The sequence below is a fragment of the Carya illinoinensis genome, chromosome 5, assembly GCF_018687715.1.
Source record: "Carya illinoinensis cultivar Pawnee chromosome 5, C.illinoinensisPawnee_v1, whole genome shotgun sequence".
Lineage (NCBI taxonomy): Eukaryota > Viridiplantae > Streptophyta > Magnoliopsida > Fagales > Juglandaceae > Carya > Carya illinoinensis.
This window is the reverse complement of record NC_056756.1, coordinates 6589138-6613655: the sequence shown is the minus strand read 5'-3', so window position 1 is coordinate 6613655 and position 24518 is coordinate 6589138. Positions and strand designations below refer to the sequence as shown.

Here is a 24518-nt window from a genome sequence, read left to right as displayed (position 1 = left end):
ATTTTATATTATATATTTGATTTATAATTATTATTTTTTTAATACAACTCAATTCACCCCCCCTCTTGTGTTAGTCATCTGGGCAATAATAATATAATATTTTTTTAATAATAATATTTTTAATTTTTTTTTAAAATTTTTGAAACCTGTCCAATATATGCACATTCCCAACTTAAAAAATAATAACTCCATCATAAAAAATCTGCCATTGCTAATCTTTTTGCCAGCATAAAAAATCCTAACTTGAAATAATAAGAAATGGGCATGAGTTCAGTAGATTCATCCCACGTGGCTTTGAAGGGGCTGCTCTTGCTAGTCTTTTCGCTGCAATTTTCTGAACTAATTGAATGGTCCAAGCCATGTAGATTTTAAGTTACAATAATTACTCTGAAAGAAAAGGGGTACCAATGAAAAATATAAAAGCGATGGCTTTCACCAATAATGACATAAAGTCTCTTACAAGCAACAACAACCAATGATGATGACTCTGCATGATGACCCTACATGCTACATGCTTGTATCTCCAATGATCATGACCTGAAGTTCTAAAAGACCATAGCATGAACCTGCATCAGTATGTATGTCTGTGTGTGCTAACTGACCAAGATGTTTTAAAGGATCTAAAAGGAGAATCTGATCGCATCTGATTAATGACAGTAATTGCAAAGCTTGAGGAAGAGGTTGCAGAGGCTGAAATTTAAGGCAAATGCATCACGACCTAGTTATTAACAAATAAAGCAGTATGGTATACCACAATCCTAGTAACCCCGATCACATATAGAAGGAATAAGGCTTCACTTAATAACTTTATTAAAAATAAATGACATGTTTAAGCTAAAGTCGTAATAATGATCACACCACATGTACAACCAATTGAATTTTATCCTAAATTGATGATGAAGGTGAAGCATCCAAACTGTCTCGTTTATTTTTTACAAAATTTTTCATCTCTTCTCATCTAATCATTATAATTTTTTTAAATTTCTATATAAAAAAAAAAAACAATTCAAATTTTTTAAATCTCAAAATAAAAATAATATTAAAAAATATATTTTAACAATATTTTATTTAACTTTCAACTTTTATCTCAATTATTCTCATATTTTCTCATCTGTGAAAACAAACAAAGAGCATTGAAGGTTTTTCTTGCAAACTCAGGTTGGCTTCTGGCAAACGCTATTGAAAATAGATTCCGGCAAACTCACATTCATGTCAAGATAGGGTAGCAAATAGACACGGATGGTACATCTCAGTACATATTTTGTGTCTCTTGTTTTGCATATCGTATGATCAATTTCGGTTGTAAAATGACCACTAATGAGCCCATTTACTCTCACCCTCTAGACATTAAACAGCAATAACCAAAAAATGCCACCCCGCTTATTTCTAGGACACATGAATAAAAAACCAAATCAAGAATCAACAGAGGAGCTTGCAAATAAATAAATAAACACCCCCCAAAAATAAACCAGTAGAACAGTTTGAGACTTTCTGTAAACATCCCAAGCATGAAACATTGCACATACATATAAACCAATACCAATTGCATTTTATGCATGCCTTTATCACGGAATACATTTTAACAACAATTTTAGCTACAGATTTGGGTGTTTTTGTTGGGGGTGGGGGGAAATCACTGAATGAGCAAATCACTGACCTCAGCAATCAAACGAAACGAAAAAATTTTTTTAAAAAGAAAGAATCAAGCATGCATGACACGAAAACGGACACAACATAAACCTAAAACACCCTATGATGACAAAGGAGAAAGACGAAGGCAAAAAACTCGAGAAATCTGAAATTAGAATTCCACCATGAAATCAATAATGACCCATATAAACCCAGATCCCGTGGCCACGAAAAACTACAAGATCTCCGTACTAAAGAAAATTAGCCTTCCAACCAAATACGTGCAGGAGATTCTCGAAAATCCAGAAAATTAACATTGGAAAATAAAATAAAATAACAGATCTGACTAATAAAAACAAAATCAAGTAGAGAGATAGAGAAGGCACAATGGACCTACCTTGGAGAAGTCTAACCTCAAAAATATGGTCTGTGCCATGGATGTGTTCGAGAGAGGCGAGTATGAAAAACAAGAAGCACGACGGAGAGAAGAGGGAACCAGTAGAATACGGGAACCATCAAGGAAACGGAAGCACAAGTTTCTGGACACAGGAACGGAGAGAAAATGGTGAAGCGGGAAGAGTAGCGTGACAGAGAGAAGAGGGTGAGAAGCAGAAAGAGAGAAATTCGAGGGAAAAGATAGATCATAGATGGTAGTTTGGACAGGATTTTTATACAAAAGAATATTCAACACGTTCGCCAAAGTGCCCCTGCTACCAAAGTAAACATATCCAACTTTTTCTATTGTTTTGGTAGGAAATTATTACTTAAACTATATTTCCTTTCATCTAAATATAGTATATTATTTCAAAAATAATAATAAATATAAGATTAATATAAAAATTTAATTTTATAACAATAAACTCTACTCTTAAAAGTTAAGAGTTTAATAGTATGAATTATGAAGACATATAATTCGATTATCTAAATATAAAATTTAGATTCGAAATCCTGTATTTATGTATTTAAAAAAAAAAAAAAACTCCACTCTTAAAGAATAATTAAAAAAAACGCGGGACTTTTCAGCGTTTACGGCTTTACTACTCTTCATGATCGCCACAAAATCCAGCAAATTCTTTGCACGCTGAGTTGCTAAAAAAGAAAAAGCCGTTTGTACTGTACGCTCTCCCTCTCTCCGGAGATCAACTGAGGAAGAAAGTAAGACGACCAAACGGAATGATCCACCCATCGAAACCCCTTCTCTCCGCTGCTCAGAAGTTCAATTTACCGTTGCTTTCGAGGACCTAAGAAATTCATCCACCAAAACCCCACCGGGACGTCCCTGATTCAATTTGATGCTGCCGGTTTGGTATTCTTCAATCCGCGCGATTTCAAATCTTTAGTTCTGTCTTGGAGATTCGGATTTTTAAGATTTTCTAGAGTTTTGATAGAATGAAGCCGATGGAGACCATTCAGGATCTAATTGAGCAGGCTAAGTTTCGAACGGTTTGGTGGGCCCTGTGTATCTTCGCCGTTTCCTACTTGTTAACGCGTAAGTGCGTGACTTTGGCTTTACAGCGATTTGCGTATTGCTTCTGGCTATACATAATGCTAAGCTAAACACTATCGTGTCTTTATTTTACAATGTTTTTAGAATTCTTTGTTATTGATCTAGCTTTTCCGTGTATCAAATACTGCAAGCTTTATGCAGGAACTTTCAACCGATGTGGAAAAGTGCAATTTTCATCCCATTTTAAATTTATTTTACTACTTTATGACTGGAATCAAGAATTAGTACCTAATCCTCTGTTTGGTTCTTGATATATTCGTGCAAATTGAAAGGGAACAATTCTTTAGTTAATCTGTTTTTCTGTAAAGAACTATACTCCTCTAGGTCAAACGCTTGTTTAGTCTCAGTTCAGTAAAACTTTTGCTCTCTTGGTCCTCGTTTGAACGTGACATATAACTTCCATTTTTTCTGACGCTGATGTAGTGTGTGTTGTCGGTTATCAACTGTCTTTTTCCACGCAGATACAAGTAAGTCAATTTGGATGAATGTACCCATATCAATTCTGTTTGTTTGTGCACTACGCATTCTTTTTAATGAGGTAGATTTCCATTGGAAAGTTCGATCAGTTCATCTACCAACATACTTATCTCATTTGGAGAAGAAACAGTTGTCGGCGAATGATTCACGCCTTTATACTACGCCTGCCCCACCAAAATGGAAAAGGAAAATCGATTCTCCTATTGTTGAGGCTGCAATGAATGGCTTTATTGATCAGATATTAAAGGATTTTGTAGTGGATATGTGGTATTCAGAAATTACTCCAGACAGGGAGTTCCCAGACCATATACGGGCCATAATCATGGATGCTCTCGGTGAAATCTCAGGAAGGGTTAAAGAGTTAAACCTTGTCGACTTGCTGACAAGGTATTTTTTATTTTTTATTTAATGAATAGAAGGTATTTTTCCGTTTTGTTTTCTTTTTCTGGTACAAGAAAAGAATCTGAGTCATTAAGAAACTTTTCGGGGACAAAAGAGCTGGATACTTGAATTTTAGAATTAAATGACTCTAATGTTTCAGGGATATAGTTGATTTAATAGGGGATCACTTGGACCTCTTCAGAAGAAACCAAGCTGCTATAGGTGTTGAAGTTATGGCAACACTGTCTTCTGAGGAGAGAGATGAGAGATTGAAACACCATCTAATGGCTTCTAAGGAGCTTCATCCTGCATTGATATCTCCTGAGAGTGAGTACAAGGTGTGACTGGAAAGTTCTGATGGAAAAACATTTTATTCTTTGATTTTATCTTTTGAATCCACTTGAGGCTTTATATCTTGTTGCAGGTTCTTCAACAGCTAGTAGGTGGAGTGCTAGCTGTGGTACTAAGACCACGAGAAGTTCATTCTCCTTTGATTCGATCTATCGCTCGGGAACTTGTAACTTGCTTGGTTATGCAACCCGTTATGAGTTTTGCAACCCCTGGGTAAGTTTCTTGAATGATTCATTCAATATTTTACCGTAGTATTCAACCCCCCCCCCCCCCCCCCCCCCCCCAACCCAAAAAAAAAGAAAAGCAGTAGCAATTTGTTGTTTTTAAGCCTTTTTTTTTTTTTTAATCTCTGTTTTGTGAACCAATTTGTATTATTACTTAAGTGATGGTGCTTTCAGCCTTTTTGTTTAGAAACACAGGGATTATTCATTATTATAGAATTTTCAGTGGTTCTGTAGAATATATATTAAATTCCTTGGCATCTAAATTATGCTTGTATATATTTGTGTGTGTGTATGTATCAGCTACGTCAATGAATTGATTGAATACCTTTTACTTGCTGCTAAAGATGACAGCGTTATTTGGGAAGGTAGTTATCAGTCAACCAATGCAGCAGCTCATACTCATGGTCATCCTCTCACAGCAGGAGGTTTACGTGATGATGATTCTACCTTGAGGGAATATTCATCCTCTAATCAAGGGTCCGATATGACTTTGACTAAAATTGACAATCAAATGGAATCATTTTTGAAATATGACACAGAAAAGCCTATGAATTACCAGTCTACTGATTGGGCACGAATGCTGGAGGCTGCGACCCAGAGAAGAACTGAAGTTCTTTTACCTGAAAATCTTGAGAACATGTGGACAAAAGGAAGAAATTATAAAAAGAAAGAGCAGAGGGACATTAAAGCAGGTTTTCAAGATCCTCTAGTAAACGGTTCTGGAATAAATGGTGCCATATTTAGTAAAGATCCGGGAAAGGAAATGTTAGTCAACAGACATGAAATGCCTTTAGGAACAAATGAGCTAGCAATAAAGAAGGTAAGGCATGGACAGCATTTTGATAATCTATTAAGAGACGAGAGAAAAACTGGGGAAGACTTCTCTCAAGAGCCCAACAGGGAATTGTATTTTGAGGGAGGGAATCTTGTTGATAAATTGGAGCATACTAGTATTCTTGCAACTGATGCTAATAAACATCGGCTTAAGAGGTCAAATAGCACTTCTGCTTTGATAGCCCAACCTGATACAGAATCAAAAGTTACTGGAGAATCTGAAGGGCTCATTATTTCAGAGTTCTACAGCCCCAATTTTGGCAGGCATAGTGGTAGGAATGCTTCAGATATGGTGCTCCACAGCAAGGCACAACAAGTTCCCAAGCTCAAGTGCCGGGTGAGCATTCTTTTCCTGTAAATACCACGTGATGTACAACTTTATCATATGAGCTGCCAGAACAATCATTATTAAATCAACTATGTAAATTGAGATGCTTTCTTGTATTTGCGATGTAAATGCTTACTCTATTGGACGTTTCCTTTTATATACTTCTTGAGTACTAGGGTTGCGCCCCCTTGCTTATTTTAATAATATTGCATTACTTTATATATATATATAAATGCTTACTCTAGTCTAACTTGTGTTGTCTGGTTCTGTCTCTACAGGTTATGGGAGCATATTTTGAGAAACATAGGTCAAAATCTTTTGCAGTTTATACAATTGGGGTGACAGATGCAGAAAATAAGACTTGGTTTGTCAAAAGAAGGTTGCGTTTTCATCTGTCCTAATTTTAATTTTGTTACTACATTATCTTGTTAGTTTCAAGCTATTATCACTTCATCCGTATCTGAATTTTCCCTCCATCAATGTCTGGATTTTCTTTTGGGTTTAATCATTCTCATGACTTAGCATTTTTATGGTCTGCAGGTACAGGAATTTCGAGCGATTGCATCGACATCTTAAAGACATCCCAAATTATATGTTACATTTGCCTCCTAAAAGGATATTCTCATCAAACACAGATGACACTTTTGTTCATCAGCGATGCGTTCAGCTTGATAAATATCTGCAAGTAATACGTAGCCCCTTCTTTGTTGTTTTGTTTTACTGCTCTCTTGTACATGATTCTGTTGCCTGATTCTGCTGTCTTTCCCAGGATCTCTTGTCAATTGCTAATGTTGCTGAACAGCATGAAGTGTGGGATTTTTTGAGTGTTTCTTCAAAGGTTTGCATCTTCTTGAGATTTGTTACATGCATTCATGTGTGCACGCATATTTGAATAACCTGCTGATATCTAAACCTTGAAAAACACCTTCTTTTATGAAGAATTATGCTTTCGGAAAAGCTTCCTCAGTGATGAGAACCCTGGCAGGTACGTGGTTTTTCTTCTTGGTTTTTGCTTCACCCCAGCTGTTCCTGCATCTAGGTTGTAATCATTTTTATTTGGTGGTATGCAAATGTATGCTGATGGTATTATCTGTTACGTCTCTGAATTGCTTGTTGGATTGTTATACAGCTTGGGTGCTGTGCAAGTTGATTGACTGCTGATGGATATCTTAGTTATCACTTCTGGGAAATTGGATTAAAGTTTTATCGGGTTTTATGTTAAAATATAAATAGTCATTGTCAATAAAAAATTGCTGTCAGTGGCTGTCTTGCTAATACATAATTAGGAACTCAGTGTCGCTAACCATGTAACTGAGGTCTTGACTTGACGGTTTATGTTGTATACAAGAATGGCCCTTGGCAACCACACAGCTCAAGTCATTAAGATTAATAGCATCCATGAGATGCAGAGAACGTTTGGGCAAAAGTTCTTGTATTGAATGGGGATAAGTTAAACGTTTTCTTTCAGACTTTACTAGTTCCTAGTCTCTAGCTTGTATTTAGGTGTTTCCGCTTGTATACTTCCTGTGTACTTGGGCTATGCCTAATTAATTAATAAAATCTGTAATTACTTAATAAAAAAATAATAATGATTTATGTTCTGATGTGCTCTACACCTTTCACTCCCCATTTATCACTTGCCATACGTCCATAGATGTTTTCCATCTATTTGTATAAGTGGCTGTTACTTGTGGTTACTTATTTTATTTTTTCAGTCTAGATCTTTATTTGCTTTTAGCATAAAAAAATATTTATGTGCTTTTGGTTCTTGCTTTTCTGGAAACGAGAATTTTTATCTAATTTTTTACTTATCAAAAGAAAAAGGAATATTGCTATCTCTTCGCATAGTTTCAGATAAATTTTAGACAGCTTATCCTGGATTTTATGAACCATCTATCAGAGAGAGAGGCTGATTAGCTGTACAAATTTGTGCTTTTATTTCACTTCTTGGCCACTTGTTTGAGGGGGGCCCTTGTGTGAACATCAGATTCTCATTTTATTTTCTTAGTAGATATTTCATTAGGGGAAAAAAACATAGTACTTTACCTTCAATATTTCTTTAACCTGACATGGATGGTTTCCATAGTTGTTCGTGATGATAATTGTTTGTGTCATAAACTACATGTTGATCCTGATCTATATGGATGCTATGACCATTTTTCCTTTGCTTACCATTATCCTTCTACATACTTCTTTTATTTAACTTTTACAACTCGAACAGTTAATGTGGATGATGCGGTGGATGATGTTGTACGCCAGTTCAAAGGGGTTTCAGATGGCTTAAGGCCTAAAGTTGTTGTTCCATCACCCCCTAATGAAGCCTCTTCTTCAACATTTGTCCAGAACTTGTCTGGGAATGCAAATGTGATAAATAGACACGTATCATTTTATAATACAGTGGGAACCTCGAATAGCTCTCATGATAATTATGAAGGACACAAGGATGAAAATGATGGTCAAGAGGAAGTTAATCATGCAAACGCCAATGGGTCACATTCTGACAATGAACTGAACTCAAAGAGTTTTCCACCTCAGACAATTGAACAAGCCAAAGAGCCAATAAACTTCAGTTCTGGGAAGAGACATGATTTAGCTGCAAAACATGGAACACACCGGGGTGGATTTCCAGCAGCAAGTCTCCCGTTAATCTCGGATCATTTGGAGGACCCAGTTGGAATGCCACATGAGGTATCGTGGCTTTAGCTGAGTTCATTTCCTTTTTCATTCATGTGTTGTATCTGACTGTCAAGATACCTTGTGTATCCTCAGCCAGTGTACTTGGCTATGCCTATTGATATTAATAAATTTTTACTAATCAGAACAAAGATACCTTGTGTATCCTATATTATGTATCTTAGTTCCTGTACCCAACTAGTTTTCACATGTACTTGTGTTTAGCATTTTAAACTCTATGGTTGTTTTTTGGTTGGATTTTGTTGCAGTGGACTCCGACAAATTTAAGTGTTCCTCTGTTGAATCTAGTTGACAATATATTTCAGCTCAAGAGAAGAGGTTGGCTGAGGTGAGCAATATTATGCCTTAAATCACAATTTTATTTTTAACTCAGTCATATTGCCATGGAGTCATGCTCATGCGTCGTATCAATGTCGTGTTGTGTGTGAACATGAACGTTTTCTTTTTCTTTTTTATTTTTTTTAATTTTTTAATTTTTATCTTGCTCCTACATTCTTCATTTAGATCTCTTTCTGTTACTGGGATCACCCATGGCATTTAAATAAAGTTGTGAATGCCTTGTTGGGCATGGTTTTCAATTACCAGTTTTTCCCCCTGGTCTTTTCTTGCCAGAGGATGTGCTTTTTCCCCCCCTTCAATTTATAATTTCAACTTTTTTACCTGATAAATATTGTCAACTGATCCTTTTATTACATATTTTGTATTATTTTAGAAACAATTGGCTGGTATGGGTATTTCTTTTATTATTGTCTCCAAAAAAATCATTCATCTTGCTCCCAGGCATGACCATTTTGTTGTTATACTTTCTGTTTGTAAAAACTCATCTATAACTTTTAAGAGTTCTTACGTCTATCTTTTAGCCCTTCATCCAAAGTTGGTCTTTTAGACTGATGTAATTGTATTAAAGATTATAACAAACAATAATGCTATCATTTGTTTGATTATCATAACTTAATGATCAATAAAACTTCCTATGGGCAATGCAGAAGACAGGTCTTTTGGATATCAAAACAAGTTTTGCAGTTAATAATGCAAGATGCAATTGATGACTGGCTCTTGAGGCAGATTCATTGGCTGCGGAGAGATGACATTATTGCTCGAGGGATTCTGTGGATTCAAGGGGTAAGGATTGAACCAAAAATAAATGTCATCATTTTTCAAGCATAGATGTTTACGAACTCAGCATTTGGAGCTGCATGTGCAAATAAAGCATGGCATGCATTACATGAGTGCTGTAAGAGCCTGATGTTTACTTTTCATTCACTTGGCTCTTCAGGTTCATTCGTTTCATTGTTCTCAATTTCAGATTCATTTTTGTCTTTTTTTGGGTGCCTTTTGTCTACTTTCTGTTTATTTGGTGGGTGTATGCTTGTTACACACTGACATGTTTCTGTCTTGTTTCATAGCAAAAGCTTCATACTTTGGGAGTCTCTTGCCATGTGAAATATTTAAAGAAATCAATGATTGAAATCACATAAAATGTAAGCATATTACATGTTTGTTTTTCAACCTCAACCTGGCAATACTAATGATACGCTTATTTGGTAAAATGATGGGTGTATGTCTTGGTTTTGATCTTTAAGGTCTGTTGCTCCAGATATTTGACCATTTCCTGCATGTATATCATTTAGTTATACATCACCATCTGCCAATGAATTATCGAAACTTGCTCAAAGGACAATCCTATCTAGAGATTCTTCAAGGAATGATCTGAACCTTTTTCATACATATGGTATATGTGACTATAATCGTGATTCTGGGATGCCAATACTGATGTTATAAGGGATCTATATCTTTAGTCAGCTGATACTCAGAATCATCATAGAACATGAGGCCTGCAGTCAAGTATCCACATCAGGTACACTGAAGGAAACACAGTGGTATGTTTGAAAAAGTTAGGCAATGGAAAGTAAATTGAGTGGCATCATAATTACGACATTACAATTGATGGCATCTCTGAGACTCAAAATTATGCTAAAGCTTTTTTATTTTATCAACTTCTCAGTCTAGACCTTAAATCTGCAGATTAAAACATTTAAAACTGAAAGTTTGTACACAAATTGAATGCTGTAGAATGTAGATTGGTCAATAGAACTAATAGTTTAAAAAGTGATAAGTATGCTGATCCTTGACATTTGAAGAGTTAAAATGTCTTGACCATTTCATGCATGCAAAACGTGTTGAATAAAACTTCCTTTTTGGGATTATTAGAATATAACTTTTAGGTCCTTTTTTGAAGGTGATTGAAGTACATAATTCCACCAGATATTTTTCTCTTTTTTTCTTTTTTCCCTTTTTCTTTTTAAATATAATGTGCAATCAACCGCATATGAGGCTCTTTTTAAATCTGAAATTAGCTTACTTTTTAGCTGCGGAGAGATGAGAACAAGTGATTACATGCACTCCTGCTTCACTTACTTGTTCCGAGTTGTATTGTGATCTTAAAATTTTCTGTGCCTCAGTAAAATCACTTGTTATTGTAACTTATCAAAAATATTATTTGTTATAGTAAAATAGTTGCAATTGGATGGACACAGTGGAGAAATATGAAAAACCATATGCAACTCTTTTTATGTTTTCTTTTAGGTTCTCTGGCCTGATGGCACATTCTTCCGAAGAGTAGAGAACGCTCAGAGTAATGACAATGATTCTGAAGCTAATAAAAAGCCTTTACAAACTAAAAATCAATTTGGTGGCAATAAAGTCTCCGCCTTGGTGTCTTTTGAACAACAGTTTGAGGCCACTCGCAGAGCAAGTGATGTCAAGAAAATGTTATTTGGTAGGTAACGCTCTCTTTTAAGCATTTGATTGGTGTTCTTTTGAAGTCATTCAGTTGTGACATGTTACCTTTATCATGGGACTTGTAGTCGATATATTATGAGATAGTTTCCTTATTTTTCCTGGCTATGATTCTTATTTTTTTCCCATTTATGTTTTGCATTTGTTTCTGTCTCCATTTTACTTGTATAAAAAGAAAAATTCCTGATTTCTCAAATAGCCATTCAATATTTGATGCTGTGACTGCTTGTCTCGGGGTTGAGAATCTCAGTGTGTGACTGTAGATTGTTTTACCAGACTATTTCTACGTGAAATGAACCAAGTAGCAAATGAGATCTTTTGGGACATGTCCATCCTCCATGGGAAAATATTTGAATGCACAATGCGTTTTGTCTTCTTCTTTAAGTTATTGTTTGTTGTTAGTCCCTAGGATTTTACTATAGGCCTCTTAGAGCATCCCCATCCGGATCCCCATAAAATTTCCTATAATTTAACTAAAAATCACATCCCCTAAAATTTTTTCCTAAATTTTATTCATCTTTTAAAAACCTCATACATCCCATTCCCCATTCATATTTCTATTTTATTAAATAATATTTCTCTATTATTTTTTTATTACTTTTTTCTCCCACCTCCATTTATAATCTTAACTACTAACTCTTTTGTCTTATTATCTTCTTTTCAAATATTACTTTCTAGTAAATATTTATACAATTTTAACTATCAAATACGGTATTATTTTTCAAACTGAAATCTGTATTATAAAAATAATAATTTTTTTTTGTAATATGTGTGCATTTTCTAACGTCATGGTATTTTTTTAATATTTACTCTTATCAATTTCTCTAATAGCGACCGTCCAATAAGAACGGCCATGCCCGCAACTGAATCAAAGAAGGGCCCTGAAAATTCTTGCAGCACTCTAAAACATCCTCGGGTAGCCTCGACTCGGCAAACGATCTCAGTGGCAAGTACTTGGATGCTTTTACATTCTTCCCAGTCACGACCACGAGTCCATCTCTCACTGTTTCATCATCAGCAACGTCATCATTTCACTCCAGTTCCTCTTTCCCTTGGTGGGTTTTGCTTTATGAATCGTCCCCTTTCGTTTTATCTTGCTTCTTCTTCTGGATTTCTAGGGACTCGATTTCTTCAAGCTTCCTCTTGGGATTGGCTTCGTCTTTGTTGTCTTTGTGCTTCTTCTTTTTCTTCTTCTTGGCTTTGAGTTCGGGGTTATGAGAGGATTCTTGAGCTGTCTCTAGTTCGCCATGAAGCACGGTGGTGCAACTCTTTAGTTTTCGACCCATCGCCAACAGCCGAAGGTAGTTGCTATGCGGAAATGCAAAAAGTTTGCAAGTGCTGTGTTGCAAGGGAGGGGAGGGAGAAGAAGATGCAGGACGGAGGGTACAATCGTTGGGGCCAAGGAGTGATGGGGATGTACAGTGAATCCCCATATATGGGGATTCACTGTAGCACCCATAAACTTCATCAACAATTTAGGGATCCGGATGGAGTGCTGTTTTTCCATCAAACCCTAAAAAGTTTCTCAAAATATAGGGATAGGGGAGTGGTGCGGTGCCGGATGCGAGTGCTCAGCACGAGTAGCTTTTTAACACCTGAGATTTGTAGAATTTAAGATCTCAAATTATGAGGCCATAGTTATAGTTTAGAAGTTATCCTTTTTTTGTATTATCATATTTCATTTTGCAAGCAATTGAGGGAGGAAAATCCAGACATCACTATAAGAAATATAGGACTAAAAATTGGCAATAACCGTGAAGATGGGAGTTATCCGTATGTATCACATTGTACATTCATGAGACTTGCGATTTTTCTTGTGTGGTTTGTCTATCTGCGTGATCTCTTGGAAGAGGACCAATTATGTTAATCAAGCTACTAGGAGAAATGCAGGCAGTGTACATGTTACAAGGAAGAGACCTCCCTGGGGATCCCAAGATCTACTCAACAGGCTCTGATATCATGTTGCCGGACCTACAATCATAAAAAAAATGTTCTAGATATTAGGAAATAGGCAAACTACTCTTAGCAAGCTTGACAAGGAAGTAATGACTTGACAATGGCCTCCACATTTTTTTTTTTTTTCTTTTTCAGATGGAGCTCCAACAGCTTTAGTAAGTTTGATTGGTCATACGCAGTACAGGCGTTGTGCGAGGGACATTTATTATTTCACTCAGGTTGAGCAGCAACTCTTCTCCCTTCTTGATAACCGTTCTTTCTATAATTTTTTTAATATTTGTTTTATACTTTTTGTTCATCGCCAAGAATTTGAATATGTTTTATTGTACATTGCAGTCTTCTATCTGTGTGAAGTTCCTTGCACATTCGATACTAGAACTATTACTCATATCAGTTTTCCCCGAGCTGCGGAATCTTGTTCGCGAAGCACATGAGAAGATGAGTATTCCACAACATATATAGAATGTTAATCGATACATTTTCTCTATCCTTATTTGTGAGTGAATGGTTATCGTCTTGGTGTTGATGAAGCTGAAAGTGTTGAGATCCTTTCCAAGATTGGCTAGATCACGCTGGTGGCTTTGCCATGGCTGCATTTGTTCTTCCTGAGAATGTGGAAATAAGAATAGAGAAAATGTAACTGTACAAAAAATTTAGAAAATTAGGTGTAGAGAAATCTTCTTCCATTTTTACACCATCTGCCTACAGGAGTTATTCCCATTGGACTGGGACTTTGTATCGTTGCAGACTCGGAGAAACAAAATCTTTGACTTTCTCTATTCGTTCACCATTTTTGTTGATGATTGCACAAACAAAATCATAAAAATATATGATTTATAATTGGGATTTTATTCGTGTATTTTGGTTGCAGAAGACTGAAAAGTATGTTTAACAAATATATCGCTTGTTTCTCTTTCTATTTATACGGGAAATGATAAAAAAATTTAGTTGTGAGTATAATTGTATATTAATATGTATATCAATTTATTTTGATTGGTCAAAAATTAAATTTTATTAAAAACAGTACTAATTTAAATTTTGAATATGAAGGAATCAATATTAGTACGTAAATTAGTATGCAACTGTAACTTTACTTATACATATTCAAACTTGAAAATGATACCACCTATAAAAGTCACCTATCCCCGATTATGAATTTTTTTTTTTTTTTCGGTTGCTCCCCTCCATGGGTGTAATAGCACCCTTATTGGAAAATGCTTCCTCTTCTGACAATGGGTTTCGATTTCTTTTCTATTTTATTTAATAATTAAATAAATATTTTAAATGATGTTGTAAATTTTTATTATATATTTAAGAAATTAAAAAAAATGCATGAAAAACAATAAATGGTGGGCAATGTCGAGACCCACTATTGGTACCCTAGCACTGCCCCTCTCTATTTGAGAAGCATGGGACGGTCCTAGACATCAAGGTTCTATAATCTTAAAATTTACTATTAAAAAATAAAACATAATCTAAGAAGATAAATGATATTGTTAGATATAAAGAATGCAAGCGTCGTGTACTTTTTTTAAAAAAAAAATTAATTAAATATGAGACTCATAAAAAATTAATTTTTTAATAATATATTTTACTTTTTTTAAAAATAATATGCGATATTTGCATAATTTTTAATTATATAAAAAATTACTTGTCAGAAGATTTCTAACTAGATTCTAGGCTTCTACATAGAATTGTTCATCTAGAATTTTTTATTTTATTTTATTTTTCTCAACCCAATCCATATTTTATCCTATTGATAATCGGATTACCCACCGCCCATGGGGCAAGTACGGGCAAATGAGAAGAAAATCGAGTTAACTTGATTTTATTTTTGAGTAATGCTATATACAGTCGTGGAATATACAAACGCCATGTAATCGTTTTGAAAAAAAGTAGGGTCTATGATTAAAAGTTAGTTTTTTTTTCATGTAGATTTCATATTAATTTATTTTTTTTAAAGAGACTGCACGACATTTACACAACTACAACCGTAAATATCATTTCTTTTTATTTTTTAATTTCAGTAGTAACTCCGGTTCTATCTGGATTTCATTATTATATATTATGGGGCAGGTCCGAGCCAGATAGAGCTGCCATTGTTTATGGTGATAAGGTTTTCTTCGTCTATGGCTCTGTGAAAATTTCGTGGAGAGAAACGTATGAACGCTGTGTCAAGCTTCCTTTTGCTTTGGTTCACCATCTGGAGATTTCATTTTCTCCTGGTGATACTGTAAACGAATACAACCCTTGCATCACATCTTTCCAATTTTATATTTTGATATTCTAAAAACAATTGGAATTTGTAAAGGTGTAAGGTAATATATGATATTGAATCCAACCCAAACACCTTATGCAATTAATAGATTTGAATTTGAAGAAACAAGTTCGTTTAAGACTGTATTAATAAATAAATTATCAATTCATTTAATTCAAAATTAAAATTCAAATTAAAATTCATTTAAAATTTTAATTTAAAATTACAATTATACCATCTTTAACTATAAAAAACCCGTACAAATTATACAATCCTATCTATCAATGTCAGTGTGTCACTCTCACGCCGCCCCACTCCCACCTCTGAGCCTCCCTGTCCTGCTTCTCAGTTCTCACTTATCACCGTCTCTCTCGGTCTCATTTTCTCTCAAATCTCACTCTCACGCCGTGTTGCCGCCCCCACTCCTACCTCTCACGGCCTCCCTCTTTCCGGCTTCTCACTCTCTCTCACGGTCTCTCTCTCCCTCTCAAGTCTTTGCCTGTCGTCTCTCTCTCTCTCTCTCTCTCTCTCTCTCTCTCTCTTTGCCGTCGCTACTTCTTCTTGCTCTGTCGGTTGCCCCTCTCTGCCTCTCTACCGTCTCTGCCAAGGCCCAAGGGTAAGTTGTTGAACCCTGCAATATAATGTGCAGCTTTGATTCTGAAGCACAGACTTTTTGTGCATTTTTATTTATTTTTATTTTCTATGATTATTTTTACTCACCTAGAGCTTAAAACATATGGTATTATGGTGCTTTGTTCTTGTTGTTGGTGGCAATTCACAACCAGGAGACTGATTCATCTAGACCAAATCGAAACAATATTGTTACTTGTATTTATATATTAAGCCTGGTCCATTTAATTAAAATCCAATATAGATTTTATCTTTAATGTGAAATTATGTAATCTGGTTAAATGGATTATGTAGGTCAGTTCATCCCCATTTCATGAAACGGATTGAAATGGGTTGTGTTGTATGTTGACCAATTTCTAATTAATTGCTAAACAAGTCAAAACGAGTCATATTGTGTCACCTGTTATTTAAATGAGTTATGTTAGAGTTTGAAACTCTAACCCGTTTAGCTTAATAAGTTGTGTTTCTGCTGACCCATATGGTCGAATGCTCATGATTTGACACGACCCGCAAACACAAATTGCCACCCTTAGAACTTTTTTGATAGCTAGTTGAAAACTTGAAATACTCTTATATCATTTATTTATTTATTTATTGGTCTTAGGTTGAGAAACCTAAAGAAGCACTAGATATTAGGCTTAATTAGTAGAGCCCTGAATATAAAATGTGGTGAGCTCAAGCCCACGAATTATTTGGGTGGCACCCTAATCAAGATCGTTTGCAGTTTCATAAAATTTTCACCTATTATAAAATTTGGAAACGGATACAGAGATGGGTTTTGGGAAGAAAAAATCTAGTTACAAGCATAATTATGTATTGATATGTGTACTAATTTAATGTGATTGGTTAAATAATAGATTTTATTAAAAATATTGCTAATTTAAATTTTAAATATGAACTAATCAATATTGATATACAGGTTAGTACGCGACTTTTATTTTACGTAGCCAAATTCTTAAAAACCTTAATTTTCTTTTGTGTCTTAATTTTCTTTTGTGTCAAATAGAGAAGTAGAAAGTAGCACCGTCCTCTGTTCCACAGTTCGTTATCTTCTTATCAAACTGTGAGAAACTAAACTGGCTTGGTTAGGTTTATTGGGTTGTTTAAAAAAGATTGCCCCCCCCCCCTCTTTTGTGCCTTTTGCACCTAAATCTTATCAGTTTGACCAAATTCCGATTTTGTGATTCTGAAATTAAGGCCTTTCGGATTGGAATTTCGGCAAGTTAAGTTTTAGTGAATGATGATGGCATCTGAAGAAAGCAAACCCTCTCAATCGACTCTAACTCCACGTAAAATCTGTCAAGATGATTCAATACCTCCTGAGTGAGGGTTTCCTTTCATTATATAGGCACAAGTGTGCAAGATACAAGGCTGAAATCAAGGCTAAATTACAGGAATTAAATCTATTTACAAGAAAGGAAACTATGACTATGTACAAAATTTGTCTAAGTATGGAAAGTCTGCTATCTAAATAAGGAAGTAAATATATACAACTCATAACAGAAAATAAGGCAAGTGGAGACGTATCATGCTGTCATCCCCCCTCAAATTGATGCTGGTCGGTCAAGAAGCATCAATTTGCCCACAAGAAACTGATGACGGTGTCGTGTCATGGCCTTAGTAAATATATCAGCAATCTGGAGGTCAGTAGAAATATGAGGAAGAGAAATGATGTGAGTGTCCAATACTTCCCGAATGGAATGACAGTCCACCTCAATGTGTTTCGTGCGTTCATGAAAAACGGGATTGGCAGCAATTTGAATGGCACTAGTGTTGTCAGCGTGGAGAGGAGTAGGATCAGACTGAGCGCAACCAAGCTCAGCGAGGAGACCACGAAGCCAAAGAATTTCAGAGCAAGCAGCAGACATCGCACGGTATTCAGATTCAGTGGAAGATTTGGAAACACGATCCTGTTTCTTACTCTTCCAAGAGATCAAGGAGTCACCAAGAAACATGCACCAGCCTGTAACAGAGCGTCACTGTAAGCCACAAGATTAAGAGAAGTCCCAGTAGGAAAGAACAGGCCACGGCTAGGAGAGCCGCGAAGATAGCGAATAATACGACGAACAGCAGCAAAATGTAGATGACGGGGAGCCTGCATGAACTGACTAACCTGCTGGACAGCAAATGAAATATCAGGCCGAGTAATAGTCAAATAGTTCAGGCTCCCCACTAATTGTCGATACAGAGTAGGATCAGAGAGGAGATCACCCTCGTCCCGACGATATTTCGTGTTTACTTCCAAAGGAGTATCCACAGAAGAAGTATCCTGGAGACCAGCCAAAGTAATCAGATCCTGAGTATATTTATGCTGATTCAAAAAAATGCCAGATAGATCAGTATGAACTTCCAACCCCAAAAAGTATGTAAGAGGACCAAGGTCCTTCATATGAAATGAGGCTTGAAGATGCTGCTGCAGTTGGGTGATCAAGACAGAATCCGTCCCAGTAATAACAATATCATCAACATAAACCAGAAGAAGAACAATTCCAATCGATGTTTTGCAGAAAAATAAAGAAGAGTCATATTGACTCTGCTTAGAGGAAACTTGAAGCAAAGTGGAGCGGAATTTATCAAACCATGCACGAGGAGCTTGTTTCAACCCATATAACGAGCGTTTCAACTTACAGACATCTAAGGGAGAAGAAGAGGACAAACCAGGTGGAATGGTCATGTATATCTCTTCTTTAAGGTCGCCATGAAGAAATGCATTTTTGACATCCATTTGATGAAGAGACCAACCTTTAGAGGCAGCAACAGAAAGGACAGTTCGCACTGTAGTCATCTTAGCCACCGGAGCAAAAGCCTCCTCATAGTCCACTCCATACTCTTGCCTATTGCCAAGTGCAACCAAACGGGCCTTATATCGATCCAGAGTCCCATCGGAACGCAGCTTGATAGAATAAACCCATTTGCAACCAATAGGTTTCACCTGAGCAGGACAAGGGACAACATCCCATGTATGATTATCTTGAAGAGCTTGAAGTTCATCAGCCATCGCCCCACGCCAACAATCATGTTTAGCGGCCGCAGAATATCCGGACGGAATAGGAATGGAAGACAAAGTAGTATGAAGAGAGGTATGGGAGAAACCATACTGATCAGGCGGACGAGACACTCTGGTCGAACGACGAGGAACTGTGATAGTGTCCGGATCACCCGTAGAAGATGCAGTCGGAGCAGGCTCAAATGGCGGATCAGGCTCAGGAAGGGGCAAAGTAGGATGTCGTCTTTCATAGACAAGGCCAGGTTTGAAGCGAACAGAAGAAGAAGCCAAGTCATCAAAATTAGGCAAGACAGGCATCTCAGGCAAAGACTCAACATGAGAAGAAAAGAATGACTGATTTTCAAAGAAAACAACATGACGAGAAATGCGAAATCGGTTAGAGCATGGATCATAGCAAACATAACCTTTGTGCGAAGTACTATAACCCATAAAAGCACATTTGACCGATTGAGCAGATAGTTTATGACGCTCATGGGAAGGTAAATGAACAAAACAAACACAGCCAAAAATATGCATATCAAGGTAGCTAGGATGCCGATGATAAAGACGAAAGTAAGGAGTTTCAAAATTCAGAACACTCGACGGCAATCTATTAATTAAATAAACAGCCGTAGACAAGGCTTCAACCCAGAATTTAGAAGGAACAGATGATTGAAGCAATAAAGTACGAACAACATCCAACAAATGTCGATTTTTACGTTCAGCGACACCATTCTGCTGAGGTGTATAAGGACAAGAACGTTGAGAAACAATGCCACGTTGTTGAAGAAAATCATGAAACTCACTAGACATATATTCACCACCTGAATCAGTCCTTAGAATTTTAATGTGAGAAGAAAATTGAGTCTCAACATAAGCAGTGAATTGTTGGAAAATAGAGAAGACCTCAGATTTAGAACGAAGAAAATAAATCCACGTATACTTCGTATAATCATCAATGAAAGTAACAAAGTATTTATAATTGGCATGCGAGATAACAGGAGAATGCCCCACACATCACTATGAATCAAATCGAAACAATGTTCAGCATGACTACCATGAGAAGGAAAAGAAAGAGACTTACTTTTACCTAATTTGCATGTGGAGCAATCAAAAGAAAGATGAGAAGAAAAATTATCTTTATTGCCCAACAAACCAGAATTTATTACATGAGATAAACCAACGGAATTAGGATGACCCAACCGTTTGTGCCATACTTCATACTTATTGTTCACAGTGTGACAAGCAAACGAAATAACAGTAGGAAGAGAAAAATGTAGAGGAAATAAACGTCCAACTTTAGGCCCCTTCGCGAGTATCTGGCCCGACACCTGATACTGCACAAGACAACCATCACGAGAAAAACGAACATCACAGTTGTTATCAACCAATTGTCCAACAGATATAAGACTAGTAGAGAGCTGAGGTGATACAAAAACATCCTGAACAGTAGAATCAACATCCCCAATAGCATGAATAGGTAACTGACTACCATTAGCAATCTGAATGTGTGATGAGCCATTATAAGGCCGAACATTGCTAAGAGTATCAGAAGAGCTAGTCATGTGATTAGACGCACCCGAATCAACAAGCCATGTAAGGGAACCGTTACCTTGCAGCCCTAAGGCTGAAAATGCTGAAATAATCATTTGTTGAACCATCTCTGTAGTAAGAGTAGAAGAATCTCCTGTAGTAGCAGAAGAAGAGGAACCCACAGTAGCCTGATAAGCATTAGCCTGACGATTCTGGGGACGAGTAGGACAATCTTTAATAATATGGCCCGGCTTTTTACAGTAGTTGCAAGATTTTCTGGCACAGTGGGCAGCAATATGTCCGTATTCCTTGCAGCTGAAGCATTGAACGTTCCGCATGTCCTGTCCCTTGCCTTTCCTGTGAGCAGCGTAAGCCACAGCATTGGGTATCATTTTGTCATGCTGATAAGTGGCCTGGGTGGCAAGACGCTGCTCCTCACGAAGTAACTCCCCAAAACAAACATCCAAAGAGGGCACAGGATCACGGTTCATCAAATTGGAGCGAGTGACCTCAAATTCAGGTCGTAACTTCATTAAAAACTGATCACGCTTACTTTGTTCATGAACGGCCTGCACAACAGAGAGAGAAGCTTCCGGAACCTTGGCATAAATCATGTCAGTAAACTCTCCCCACAGAGTATTAAAACCAGAAAAATAATCTTGAATAGAGAGATCGCCCTGAGTGTAACTGGCAATCTCATATTCTAATTGAAAACGCTGGGCAGTATTGTCCTGATTATATACTTTCCGTAAGTATTCCCACATAGATTGAGCAGTCTTATAAGGCCTTAGATTGAGAACAATAAGGGGATCAACAGAGCCTAAAATCCATGTCATCACCCTAGCATCTTTAATTGTCCATTGAGCCAACTTAGGAGGCTCAGTAGGAGCGGGATCACTACCATCAATATGACCCCATAAATCTTTCCCCAAAACAAATAAGCGAAATTGAAATTCCCAAGTAGAATAATTTTTACCCGTAAATTTCACAGTAAAAGAATCTGAAGACATGATGCTCATAAGATGGAAACCAGCCAAGAATAATACTGCTGCACGTATCTACTAAGCACCAAAAATATTAAACTCACAGAAATGCCAAGAAGCTCCTGCACGTAAACTGCCGAAAGCTACACAGAGACTGCCGAGAAGCCCAAATCTGTCACAGAAACTGCCGACAGCTACAAAACTCCAAGAAATAGCACAGCCCAGCAACAACGACAGCAAGAAACCAGCACAGACAGTGCCGACGGGATGAAAACTGACACCCACCACCAAGAAAAAAATAATAGCAGCCCAGCCACAAGCAAACAACTCACAGAAAGTGCCGACAGAGTCAACACTAGCCTCCAACCAGAAAAAAAATTATCCCACGAGAATGAACCAGAAATATTCCTTAAGGTCTGGCTCTTGATACCATGTCAAGATGATTCAATACCTCCTGAGTGAGGGTTTCCTTTCATTATATAGGCACAAGTGTGCAAGATACAAGGCTGAAATCAAGGCTAAATTACAGGAATTAAATCTATTTACAAGAAAGGAAACTATGACTATGTACAAAATCTGTCTAAGTATGGAAAGTCTGCTATTTAAATAAGGAAGTAAATATATACAACTCATAACAGAAAATAAGGCAAGTGGAGACGTATCATGCTGTCAAAATCAACATCAAGAAATTTGCAGAGTCTCGAGGTCCTGAGCTTGAGGCTCTTCACTCAATAGTAGTGGATCGATTGAATAATAATTTTGGGTCTCGAAGGAATAAGAGACGGAGAACAACTGCATTCAACAATCAAGTTGCTAGGAAGAAATGCAGAAGGAGGCAGAAGGCAGGAGGAGAAGTTAATAAGGATAGTACTTTGGAGAAAGATAATAAGAAGAAGGTCCCTCGGCACGTTCGTCGGAGAGCTGAGCTCCAAATGAATCTAGAAACAGGTTTTTGTACTTCTGGAGACAGTATGAAGAGGCTGAGAACACATGTCTGGCATACGAAGCGGTTCATAATGTCAAAGCTCTGGGGTTTTTATGTTCCTTTGGGTCTTCATTTGGGTCTTCATGGCAGGTAATGCATTATTTTCATTTGTTCTGTTTAATTGACTTCGAGATATTTCGTAGTCCATGAATTTGTTCCGTTATCATTTGGGGAGACTTCATACTTTCATGTAAAATTTTTCCTTGGTTTATCAAATTTTTCTGAAGGAGCCTGAATCGCATGGATTGACAAAAATGTGTGCGTGAGCCTTTTTTTATTTTTTAAATCAGTGTGTGCACACATTTCAAGCTTCTTTTAGTTCTCTTCCATATACGAGGGACAATATGTGTGTAACGTGTCTAACTTTTACTAGCTCACTTAGATTTTAAATTGTATTATCATGTAGAGGAAGAGGTTCTAGGGCAGTCTTGAAGTGGTTTAGACAAGGGGTCCTTGTACATGATGCAAGCTATCATGTTGCTGTCCAATTGGAGGGTCCTGAGGTAAACATTAATTCCTTTTATTTTTTAGTTTTTTTATTTTATAGTTGAGAGTTTCTTTCCTCATTCAAATTGTTTGTTTAAAATAAAACTCTTTGATTGGGGAAGCAACATCTCTGATCAGTTCTCATTAGAGTCGTTCAAACACCACGAGCCCAATAAAACTGCAGGGCAATTATATTCTGTTGCGAGATTCATAATCTAATCCTTGGCGTATGCTTCTAGGATTCTTTAATATCCGTTCTAAAAATGGTGATGGCGCCATCCCCTTCAGCTCTTTCTGAAGCTATTTCTCACTCTGTTATTTCTGGCTCCATATATGGAAGTGCAATGGTAGGTAATCTCATGAACCGCTCTCTTATGAATAAGTATTACTTGAGGAATCAGATATATGAACTCCTCTTTTCTTTGCAGCTTTGTCATGTTGGAGCACCTGTTTCTCAGTCAATTGCTCCTGTGACCTATATGTGGCGACCTGTTTGCCAGGAGAGTGGATGTGGTGATGCTATGAATCATAATAGTGATGGAGGCAATAGGTCAGAGGGTAGTCGGTGCTGTTCTTCCTCTCGCCAAATTTGGGTGTGGATACATGTTTCTGCTGTGAGTGAAGGACTTGATGCTCTAAAATTAGCTTGCCAAAAGGAGGTACACAATCTAAATTTTGTTATAAGATTATTAAATTTGCAACATTTTTGGAATCCAAGCCTACTGAAACTCAGTGGGCTGAAATTCCCAACCTCCAATAAGGTGTCACTTGGGAAGTCCTCTACATCATACCAAGTTCATAGCTCCCGATAAACAGATTTATAATGCGTACCAGTGCTATATTAAGATATATGTATACATGTTAAATATATCTTGCTACTCTGGGATGTGATTGAAGTTCTCTAGACATCTAACCTGTGAGTGAATGATGCGTTTTGAGGGCTCCTTACATTACAGTCAAGAACACATTCCTATTGATATTTTATTTTTTTACGTCATCATGCAGAATAGATGTCATAAGATGCTCAAACAAGACCATACTTTGTTGTACCATATCACACCAAGATGTTTATGTCTTCCAGCAATTGATTTTCCACCTGTCCAGATTCATAGATAGTCAAATAGAGAACCAGATAGTGTTAGGTCACATACTCCTGTAATATTGATATTATTTTTATTTCATTTGTTCTATCTTCAGATGGATGAGAGGGGCTGCTTGATCAATTGTTTTTCACTTGAAGGTCAACTTGCAAAATTAGAAGTATCAGGATTAAAGGCATTTCAGCTCCTTCAAAAGATATTACATCCTGTTACTTGGTGAGTAATTCAAAGATAGAAACATTTTGCATTAAGTTAAGAAGTTTGAGATGGCTAATGGGGATGATTTGCTGTACAGTTTTTCAGAAAAATCTTGGCAGAAACATTGAGCTGAAGAGTCCAACAGAGACTCTCAATTTAAAAACTCTTCTGTACCCGAAA

The 24518-nt window shown here is 36.7% G+C and overlaps 2 protein-coding genes and 1 long non-coding RNA gene across 18 annotated transcripts; 2 read left to right on the top strand and 1 right to left on the bottom strand.

Moving 5' to 3' along the window:
- Positions 1–172: 172 nt before the first annotated feature.
- LOC122311864 lies at positions 173–2692 on the bottom strand. Its single transcript, XR_006242886.1, has 2 exons — positions 2027–2692; positions 173–690 (listed from the first exon to the last, which is right to left on the bottom strand). It is a non-coding gene; the product is annotated as an uncharacterized LOC122311864 (long non-coding RNA).
- Positions 2693–2697: 5 nt separating this feature from the next.
- LOC122311854 lies at positions 2698–14039 on the top strand. 12 transcript variants are annotated; one of them, XR_006242883.1, is made up of 16 exons: positions 2699–3118; positions 3598–4000; positions 4155–4332; positions 4419–4558; positions 4870–5740; positions 6010–6110; positions 6272–6416; positions 6501–6569; positions 6671–6716; positions 7953–8419; positions 8674–8753; positions 9412–9547; positions 11012–11204; positions 12056–12279; positions 13316–13398; positions 13517–13573. XR_006242883.1 is itself a non-coding variant. In XM_043126605.1 (16 exons), the coding sequence occupies exons 1-16, from the start codon at positions 3019–3021 to the stop codon at positions 13640–13642; spliced, it is 3036 nt and encodes a 1011-aa protein (XP_042982539.1). In that variant the 5' UTR covers positions 2699–3018; the 3' UTR covers positions 13643–14039. The 12 variants fall into 12 exon arrangements, 10 of the variants coding, with proteins under 10 accessions (XP_042982543.1, XP_042982545.1, XP_042982546.1 ...); XM_043126605.1 differs by lacking the exon at positions 12056–12279 and having other exon boundaries at positions 3560–3603; positions 3744–4000; positions 13517–14039; XM_043126604.1 differs by lacking the exon at positions 12056–12279 and having other exon boundaries at positions 4921–5740; positions 13517–14039.
- Positions 14040–15731: 1692 nt separating this feature from the next.
- LOC122311856 (ribonucleases P/MRP protein subunit POP1-like) lies at positions 15732–24495 on the top strand. 5 transcript variants are annotated; one of them, XM_043126619.1, is made up of 8 exons: positions 15732–16053; positions 17287–17361; positions 22244–22644; positions 22961–23057; positions 23280–23387; positions 23469–23699; positions 24238–24356; positions 24436–24495. In XM_043126619.1, exons 2-8 carry the CDS (start codon positions 17305–17307, stop codon positions 24464–24466), a joined length of 1044 nt encoding a protein of 347 aa, XP_042982553.1. In that variant the 5' UTR covers positions 15732–16053; positions 17287–17304; the 3' UTR covers positions 24467–24495. The 5 variants fall into 5 exon arrangements, with proteins under 5 accessions (XP_042982553.1, XP_042982551.1, XP_042982552.1 ...); XM_043126617.1 differs by having other exon boundaries at positions 17265–17357; positions 22240–22644; XM_043126618.1 differs by having other exon boundaries at positions 17265–17361.
- The last annotated feature ends 23 nt before the right edge of the window (positions 24496–24518 follow it).